Source organism: Microcaecilia unicolor, chromosome 2, assembly GCF_901765095.1.
Source record: "Microcaecilia unicolor chromosome 2, aMicUni1.1, whole genome shotgun sequence".
Taxonomy (NCBI): domain Eukaryota; kingdom Metazoa; phylum Chordata; class Amphibia; order Gymnophiona; family Siphonopidae; genus Microcaecilia; species Microcaecilia unicolor.
Genome location: NC_044032.1, coordinates 104,821,036 through 104,830,734, shown reverse-complemented (window position 1 = coordinate 104,830,734; position 9,699 = coordinate 104,821,036). Strand labels below are relative to the sequence as shown.

General features: G+C 39.4%; 1 protein-coding gene across 4 annotated transcripts in view; it reads right to left on the bottom strand.

The window, feature by feature from the left end:
• The window catches only part of IPO11 (importin 11), an 813,637-nt gene that overhangs the window by 653,328 nt on the left and 150,610 nt on the right, over positions 1-9,699 (bottom strand). For all 4 annotated transcript variants that reach the window (XM_030193171.1, XM_030193174.1, XM_030193172.1 and 1 more), the window contains 3 exons: positions 4,658-4,748; positions 2,678-2,725; positions 1,221-1,326 (listed from right to left, as the gene is read on the bottom strand). In XM_030193171.1, coding sequence (XP_030049031.1) covers positions 1,221-1,326; positions 2,678-2,725; positions 4,658-4,748 — 245 coding nt within the window. The remainder of the gene's footprint in view (positions 1-1,220; positions 1,327-2,677; positions 2,726-4,657; positions 4,749-9,699) is intronic.

Sequence of the window (9,699 nt, the reverse complement as noted above, 5' to 3'; positions counted from 1 at the left end):
GAACTGGAATGCTGTTCCACAAAAATAATAGCATTGCAGAAATTTCTTGCATATAAACAAAAGTTTTGCGAGGCTGATATATATGCACAAAACATTATTCCAGTTCATGCGCAGACATGTGCTGGCTACTTTTGTTTTGCTCGGAAATGCGTACAGAGTTGTTACCTCCCATTTTGCCTTTAAAAGTTGGAGGCACCTGTTATGGCTGCAGAAAACAAAGAAAAAACTGGAACGGAATCACAAAATCTGGCATTAAATCCTCTCAACTAACTCTTCTATGCTGCATCAGTCCCAGGGGTAAATTTCTTGCCATGTGCATGAATTACAGTAGGATGTGACCTGATCCAGCTTATACACCATATGGACCCAATGATTCACTTGTGAGAGGTGCAATTCAGCACTAGTTCCTGGAGTAGAAAGTGAGCCGTTCTATTAAGATTCATTATGCAGAAGCGATTGATTGGTACCACTTTGCTAAATACCATAGTGTTACAAGGTCTCTGCCTGGCATATACCTCTGGTGAAAAATACAAATCCCTATTCTGTGCTTTTGTTCTCTCCTCTCCCATTTGACATTATGGTTGTAAACCGCATAGACGCCATTAGTGACCCCCTTGCGGTATAGCAAGCTTCGTAAATAAATCAAAATTAAAAAAAATATATATATCCCCCATTTACTTCTGTACATTGCAGAAGAATACCTAATGGACTCAATACCATCCATGTCAATATACTGTGTGCCCAAGTATAGTTTTTGCAACAAATCCCTTTGTGCACTGTGTGCACAGTAATGTGCCTACACTTCCTAATAACGTACTTACAGCAGCTATCTGCAACAGAACATTAGTGAAGCAGAAAATTGGAAACTAAAGAAAACAAAGTGTATCACTCAAAAAGCTACACATCAACCCACAATATAAACCAAGTAAGCACATAGAAATAAACAGATCTTACTAGACTGCATGTCTTTTTACAAAATTTAAATTTTACTATCACATAAGTCACACAAAACTGAAGATATCTTTACAGAAAGACAGTTTTGATCAGGAACAAAGAGAACATTTAAGAATGTGCTGTAATCATCAATTTGCATGACCTTTCAAAAAGCATGTCCCAGTATTAGCTAACACGGGAGTGGATTCACATTAAGCTGAACACAAATTCTATCGAACGATTAATTACTTCTACTGCTAGGCTTAAAAAAAAAATACAATATTTACCCATTATGGTTAACTTGTAGTTCTGCAAGAAGTTGGTTTTTAAACCATTCATCGAAGTCCACACTATCAAATAACTCATAAGCTGCCAGGCCAACTGCGTTGTATACTGTTCAAAAAACAAGATTATTTTGTTTTTGTTTTCTTCATAGCTAATACTTTGAGCCCAAAAAAATACAAACATTAAGTTAATTTCAATAATTTAAACATCACTTTCCCTTGTACTGTATAATATATAAGAACATAAGAAATGGATCAGACCAAAGGCAAATCAAGCCCAGGATCACATCAGTCAGTACCCAATTCAGGTTGCAAGTACCCACCAGAACCCTAAGAGTAGATGCATTTCTTATTACTCATACCTAGAGATAAGCAGTGTCTAACTGAAGCTTACATGGCAATGGTTTATGAACTTTTCCTCCAGGAGCTTCTATAAACTCTCTTAAACCCTTGTAACAAATTCCACAATTTAATTCTACACTAAAAACAAAACAAAACAAAACCTTTCTCCAACTTGTTTTAATCCTGTTAGTTTTTTTTTTTATCTTACTACTATTTGAAAGGGTAGACATTGTGTAAAATCGATTTCTCACAAGAGATTAGAGTAATAACCACAGACTGAAAAAACTATATCGATATAAGGGAACCATAAGTGTTTCCTTGCTTCAAGAGGCACTCAAGAAGATGCATTTAATAGGGAATTTCCTATAATCTTCTACCTTGTCTAACCGGCTACCCAGACGATTTTCCTAGAGGAAAGATGCAGAATGTAGCAAAAAATATCATACAAAGTATCAGGAATACTATGCAGTCTTTTGACTTTTCTTGAATGTATAAGTTCATCAATTAACATACCATATTTTCTTTTATAATACCATTGCAGCACAGGAAAGATGAAGCAAATATTAAAATGCAGAGAATACACCCTAAGATTTTCTGAATCTCACTAAGCTCATACGCAAAAACTGACAGCCTCTTCCAATTCTTTAAGATGGAAAGCTGGAACATCAATGTGCACTACAATGCTTAAGATCTTTGGCCCAGTCCCTTCAATGGGCCTTTTGATTCCCAAGGCAGCAGGGGGAAGGAGGGGTGGTGATGCTGATTCTCATTTTAATGATCAGACTAGGTGTTTTGGGGGAGGATATATAACAGGGAATAAAGTCCCTGGGTAATTGTGAAAGAAGGCTAATTTCACCAGATCCTAGCTCCAGTTCCAACTGAACTAGAAGTACAACGAAGCAGGAAAAAACTGAAACGTCAAAAAATGAGATGTAAGGAAACACTTGAAGGAATTAAACACATTCTAAAATGTTTAAACTATTTTAAACATATTCTAAAATGTTTAAATATTTTAAACCAAGAAAACCCCAACTCACTACTGAACTGCTAGTCCATAAAGAATTTCTAATTTTTTTAACTGTGTATATAGATTTTGAAATCAGTAAAAATTAATTTACCAGTGTCTTTAATAAGCAAAGCATTGGTGTCTTCCACATTGGTAGGCCCTTTAAAAAAGTAAATTAAATTGTTAGCATTTAAACAAAAATACACAATTTAAAGTGGTTAACACAATCTAGTCTATACAATACATATCTCTACTGAGATTACAATAATTTACTTAAAATACTTTCAAATTCTGAGATTATTGTAAAGTATTAAATAAATCATGGCCAATTCCTTCTTGCATAGATGCTAGAACACTAAATTCATAAATAAAGCACTATACAATTTTAATTTATTGGGTTTTGGGTTGGGTTTTTTTTAACTAATTGGAAAGCCTGTTAAAAATGAAATAGTTTAACACATTGACTTCCCTCCTGATCGCCTATCCTTCACTTTGACATACCCTGTTTCCCCCACAAACACAATATGTATACCCTAACCACCGAATCCAAAACCTCAACTCCCAGCCAACTTTTCAAAAACCCTGACCCCATTTCACTCCCTAACCCAAGTACATAAGTATTCCTATACTGGGAAAGACCAAAGGTCCATCAAGCCCAGCATCCTGCTTCCAACAGTGGCCAATCCAAGTCACAAATACCTGGCAAGATCCCAAAAAAGTACAAAACATTCTATACTGCTTATCACAAAAACAGTGGATTTTCCCCAAGTCCATTTAATAATGGTCTATGGACTTTTTTAGGAAGCTGTCCAAACCTTTTTTAAACTCTGCTAAGCTAACCACCTTTACCACATTCTCTGGCAAAGTCTAGAGGGACAAGAATGATGACTGCTGCTGTTCCCCCACAAGGCATGAACCTTAAGTTGGTGCTAATGAGCTTCAGTTTTCTGCTGGAGAGATATAGCCTGCACTATTCATACTCTGCACATGCACAGAGTGGCCACAAGTGCAAGTATAAACACTTTGGGATCAAAATGAAAATCTACTTTTCTATATACAGAGATTTAGTGAGTCAGCTCGTAACCTTAGGGTCATCTTTGACTCCTCACTCTTTCTCTGCACATATCCAACAGACTGCTGAAACATGTTGTCTCTTTCTCTGTATCACCCAAATTTATCCCTTCCTTTCTGAGCACACTACCAAAACCCTTATCCACACTCTTATCACCTCATGCTTAGATTACATATCTCTTCAACAAAGCCTACAAAGAGAACCCATAGCCCCAACAATCCACCTCACCAATCCATCCAGTTATGAAAGTCCACCTTCTAAACTTACTCACCCAATCACTTCCTTCTTCTTCCCCTTACTTAATCTCTACATATTACTAATTGTACCAGATTTCCTAGAATGACAATATCATAACTAAACTATGTAAGCCACATTGAGCCTGCAAATAGGTGGGAAAATGTGGGATACAAATGCAATAAATAAAAATTACTGCAATTTGCTCCTAACAGGTCTCCCACTAAACCATCTCTCTCCCCTTTCATTCTGTTCAAATTTCTGCTATACTACCTATATTCCGCCAGTGTCTCCATGCTCTTGTTAGCCCTCTCAAGTCACTTCATTTGCTCCTAATCCATTTCAGCATACAGATCAAACTCTTCTTACTGACTTACAAGTGCATTCATTCTGTAGCTTCTCAGCATCTTTCCACTCTTCTCTCTCTCTACACTCCTCCCCGGGAACGCCGCTCATTGGGTAATCTCACCTGTACCTTTCTCCTCCACTCAAACTCCATTCCTTTGTTGCACTGTATGCCTGGACTAGACTTCCTGAATCAGTACATCAAGTGCCATCTCTGGCTATATTCAAATCTAACCTAAAAGCCCACCATTTTGAGGCTGCTTTTAATTCTTAACCTATACTCACCTGTTCAGTACCACGTCTGTTTTAATCATTTCCCAATAAGTAATTTCCTAATCCCTTTTTGCCCTGTTTGTGTCTCAAACAGATTGTAAGCGCTGCATACGTCTTGTGGTACTATACAAATGATAAGTAGTAGTAGTAGTAATAGTATTTTCTTACCCTGCATACTGTGAACCATTTCTAAAAGAACAGGAATAAGAGTCTGACTATATTCATGGAAAATATCCATGAAAAGCACTTCTGTACATGGCTGAAAGAGAAAAGAAGCAGTGTTTAGAAAGTAGCCACATATGATGGTTGCAAAAATTTCAAAGGTCTGATGGTGCTGCATCCTAGCTTAAAATTACAATTTGGAGTGATACTAGCTGCTATAACAGAATGCTGGCAAACTCTCAATGCCAGCTCAGTAGATTTCTTTTTAAAAAACAGAGTTTGCCCACATCAAATGTCAGCAAAAAAAAAACCCAAAAAACAAGCATTTAGTACAGCACTGTTTCAGCTTATATAGAACCCTAATGAAAGCTCTGAATACAGGATAAAATATTATATACTAAAATTTGTTTCTGCTGATACTTGGTGTGTCGAGCTCTACTATTCTCGTATATAGATACTCTCTTACTAAGGGGGCTATTTACTAAGGGTTAGCATGTGGTAATGCCATTGTGTTATCTGCACAGGGTCCATTTTATAATATGCTATCTGCAATGGGCCCTACATCAGATTACATATAATGGAATTACCACATATTCAAGTTTTTTCATGTTATCCTCCAGTGAAGAAAGAGATTTGAATCCCAAACAAGTAAAAACCATTTATCCAGAACCCTCCCTTCATGAGGGAGCTACATGGTCCTTTGTTGTTCTAGTTCCTTATTAAATAGATTGCATTGGAAATGAATAAATATTATCAGGGTTTAGATGTGATACAAGATTGGTAGTCAACCCTTCCAAAACTACTTATTTAGGGTTAGGAGATGTATTTCATGACTCCCTTCTAATTCTCCCTAAGGTGGGTTCTGTGGATTTATTATGGGTAAATTCAGTGAGGTCACTGGGAATGATTAGTGGCCCTAAGGAAATTGCTAATGAACAGATTGCAAATGTTACTAAATCAGCTTTTTTGAAACTATTTTGACACTAAAGATGTGATGATTATCTTTGCATGATAGAATTAAATGTAAGCTTTTAGTGATGGTTCATCAGCGTGTATATCAAGAGCCGTCCCAGTATTTATCGGACTGTCTTCATTGGTACCATCCAAAGCGGACATTTGTTCTGAGAACTCCTGTACATTGGCGGTGCCTGATTTCCAACTCTCCCAATTGGAATGCACGAAGAGGATTTTCTTTATAGCTTGTCTGATAGAATGGAATAAATTCCCAGGTTCCCTCAGAAGCCAGAAGAATTTGGGACTGTTTAAGAAACTATTAAAACAGCATTTTTTTGATGCGGGCTAGGATCTGACTTCAGTATTATAAAGACACAGCATAATGACAAGTTTAATTGTATTTTTTTTTTATTGTATATATTTGTGATTGATGTGTTTCTCATTGTGTGTGTTTATTTGTGCTCCACTCTGGATAAGAGCGGTATATAAATGGCAATAAATGAAATGAAGTAAAGATGGTTAACAAAATACAACTGTACTTGGATATGACAGCTCTGAAAACTGTGATTCAGCTTTACATAGGTCTTTTGGGTAAATAGATAAATAAGCATTATATTTATTTGTTACATTTGTAGCCCACATTTTCCCACCTATTTGCAGGCTCAATGTGGCTTACATAGTACCGTAAAGGCGTTTGCCAATTCCAGTATGAGTAAATACAATAATGTTGTGGTAGAATAAGGTTCGTGTGTACAGACACATTAGGGAATCGTAGAGAGGAAGAGTTATTATATGTCCATTACGAGCTTTGGTTTTGTTGTGTTGCAAGGTACAGGCATTTAAGTTGGGTCAGTAGGGTATGCCTTTTTGAACAGGTTAGTTTTTAATGATTTCCGGAAGTTTAGGTGATGATAAAATGCAAAATACTCCATATGGGAGGGACTGGAATGGCGCTGAGATGCAGGTTCACCCTGGACTCTGGCAAAGCTTCCTCCATAGACAGTGAGGCGGTACCTACTCATTGACTCTAATGCCCCAGGTGGAACCTGCGTCAGTGATCACACAACAATCTGAGGGCCCTGCTAGGTAGGGAGCACAGAGTCAATGCTGGCACAAGCACCCCTGGTGCCAATGAACTCTGTACCTTTAGAAGCCTCGCCAAGTGCTCTTGCAGCATGGCCCAAATCCGTTCATTGAGGGTCAACATCAGTAAAGGCTGGGGTGCCAGATTGGAGACAGCCTGCAGAGTTACCAGTGTCATGGTGGAAACTGGGTCCAAGCTACTTGGAGACTGGAGACAGCCTGCAGAGTTACCAGTGTCATGGTGGAAACTGGGTCCCGGCTACTTGGAGACTGGCACGATGGCACCTCTTCAATAGCACCAACACTTCTTAGGTATCAATGCCTTCGATAACGCACGATGCTGGGAGAGTGATGATGAGGACGACATTGAATCAACACACCTCCTCGGTGTCTGGTCCAAAACTAACCGGTCCCAGAGGCCCTGCACAGTGGCCAGCGCCGAAGCACATGGAGGCCCGTCCACTCCCACTGTCTAAGACAGATCTAGTAGCCATCAGGACCAATGCTTCCGGTGGAGACGCTGAGGAAGATACCAATGTCAATATCGACGATTTGGACCTAGCTCCAAAAATCTTCTCTATTTGAGCCTCTCTGGGTTTCTGGGCTGTTTTCTGAATACGCAAACAAAGACAACAGTTTAGAGAATTGTGGACTGACCCCAAACAATGGATACAGCAGGAATGGGTGTCAGTCCCAGAGATGATCCTACTGCACTGGGTACAGTGCTTAAAGCAACTGGAAACTTTAGATGACAAGGAAGGAAACATGACTGAAGCTAAATCAAAGGACTCAATGGTGAGGGAAAAAGGAATACAGAAGAGTAGGGTATATGATGACTCTTCCAACACAAAAGCAAGAGATCATAAAATTCCACAGGAGAAAAGTTAATTGTTGTAGTAACACCACTAAGACTCGACACATAGCCGTGTTTCGGTGAAACCACATGCTTCAGGAGTCTATAAGTGTATAATCTAGGGTCATGTAATTAAAAAGAGATGTATATAAAAATCTTCTATGGGTAGCACCTTGTAAAATGTTACGCCATATATCAGAGTGAAAGCAATCTTCTGCATCCTGTGAGACTGCTGTAGCGGTTGTTTTGTTCTTCCACTTCGGTGGCTTTTTTCCTTTGACGAAAAAAGTAGCACGCTCAACTGAAAAAATCTCAATGTTACTTGGCCAGTGCTGAGACCTAAGTAGATCTTCAGAACCAAAAATGAAATGAAAGAAAATGTAGAAATGGGGAAAAACTCTAAGAAAGAGTATAGAAAAGGTATACTTGGTACAAAAAGAAAATTATGAGGAACAAAACCAAAAATCCCAGTGAAGGAAGGCACCAGATGAGTAAAAAAAAAACAACGCGCTGAAGAGAACCTCAGACGAACGTGACCTCTCTTCACCATGGATGAAGAAAAGACAGTTGGTCCCACGCTTGCAACTCAGGCGGAAAGGCACCCATGCATGCTTGGTGGGAGCACTGCCTCAAACTCTTAAAGTGAAACTACACTAGGCAACATTTGCTGCACCGAGCTCCGTGGATGACTATTATGGCCTGCTTATTCTCGGAAAAAACTATTAAACCCCCATCTCCCTGACAATATTGTTCAAAGTTGAGTACTTCTATTGAACTGATACAGCTGAGCCATTAGGCAGACCTCATCAATTATGATTTAACTAGTAAAAAAGGCCCGTTTCTGGCTGAAATGAAACGGGCGCTAGCAAGGTTTTGCGCGGAGTGTGTATGTTTGAGAGAGTGTGAGAGTGACTGTGTGAGAGTGAGAATGTGAAAGTGTGTGTGTGTGACAGAGAGTGGGTGTGAGTGTGTCTGTGAGACAGCATGTGTGTATGTGAGAATGAGTGTGTGCGAGTGCTTATGTGAGACAGTGAGTGTCCTTCCCTGTACCCCTGTCAGGTGTCAGGACTGGGGGGACTGTGGACAGTCATGATGGCAGCCCCTACCAAAATAATGAAAGCAAGACCATTTGTATAATAATCACTGCATTCCAGAGAACAAAATGGAGCAAGTTCCCACATGCTATCTTTTGCTTTCTGTATTCAGTAGCTGACAGGTTTGCTAGACTTACCTAAGTGGCTGCAGCTGCAATACACTGAAAAGAAAGCAAGGAAACCTATGAGACGTAGATACGGCCGTCCCCTTGGCCTCTGACGCTCCTCCCTTCTTCTATTTGACTTCCCTCTGATAGGTCCGTCATTCGGTGTGACGCTCCTCCCTTTTCCTGTTTCAGTTCCCTTTGATAGGTCAGAGCAGTTCAGCTGTGACACTCCTCCCTTCTCTGATAGGTCAGGGCAGGGCAGAGATGTAGTGTGCTTAAAAATGGTTACAGAGCTTCAAACATACGAACTGTTGAAGCCTCAGAGTGTGTACTTTAGAACGTTGAGGGTGCTTTTTATGTGCAGATGGGGCATGGCCTACGGCCCAGATGGGCGTGGCTGAGACTGAGGGTGAGTAGTCCGAATAGCCTAGCCTACCAGGAGGACAGGAGTTCAGGACAGATGGAGTGAGCTTCAGAACGTCTGAGGGGGGATTTTATTTATATAGATATTAAGGAAAATCAATACTGACAAATATCACAGTTTTAGTTTATTTAACAGCACTTGATATATTGTTAACTGCAAAATGTTATTGCAGCTAGGAGATATATAACAAATAATAAGAAGAAAGAAAACGTGAAAAGAAAAAAAAAAGAAAAGAAAGGTGGGTGGAAGGAGAAAGGAATTGGACTTATGTACCCAAGGGCTGAGGACGTGGGATAGCGCCAAAGGATGGTTGGAATAGCCATGTCTTAATTAGGGAAAGACCATTCAAAAGTCTGAAGGTAGGGGGAAAGGAATACTACAGTTTACAGCTACATAGTTAAAGGCGAGGTAATGAGTGGCATCAACCTTTAATCAAGATGATGGAGGGAGGGAAAGGAGAGTTTGTTGAGAGGTGTGAAGGGAACAAGAAGGTAAGTAAGGAATCAAAGGATTGAGATAGTTAGGGGAATGAG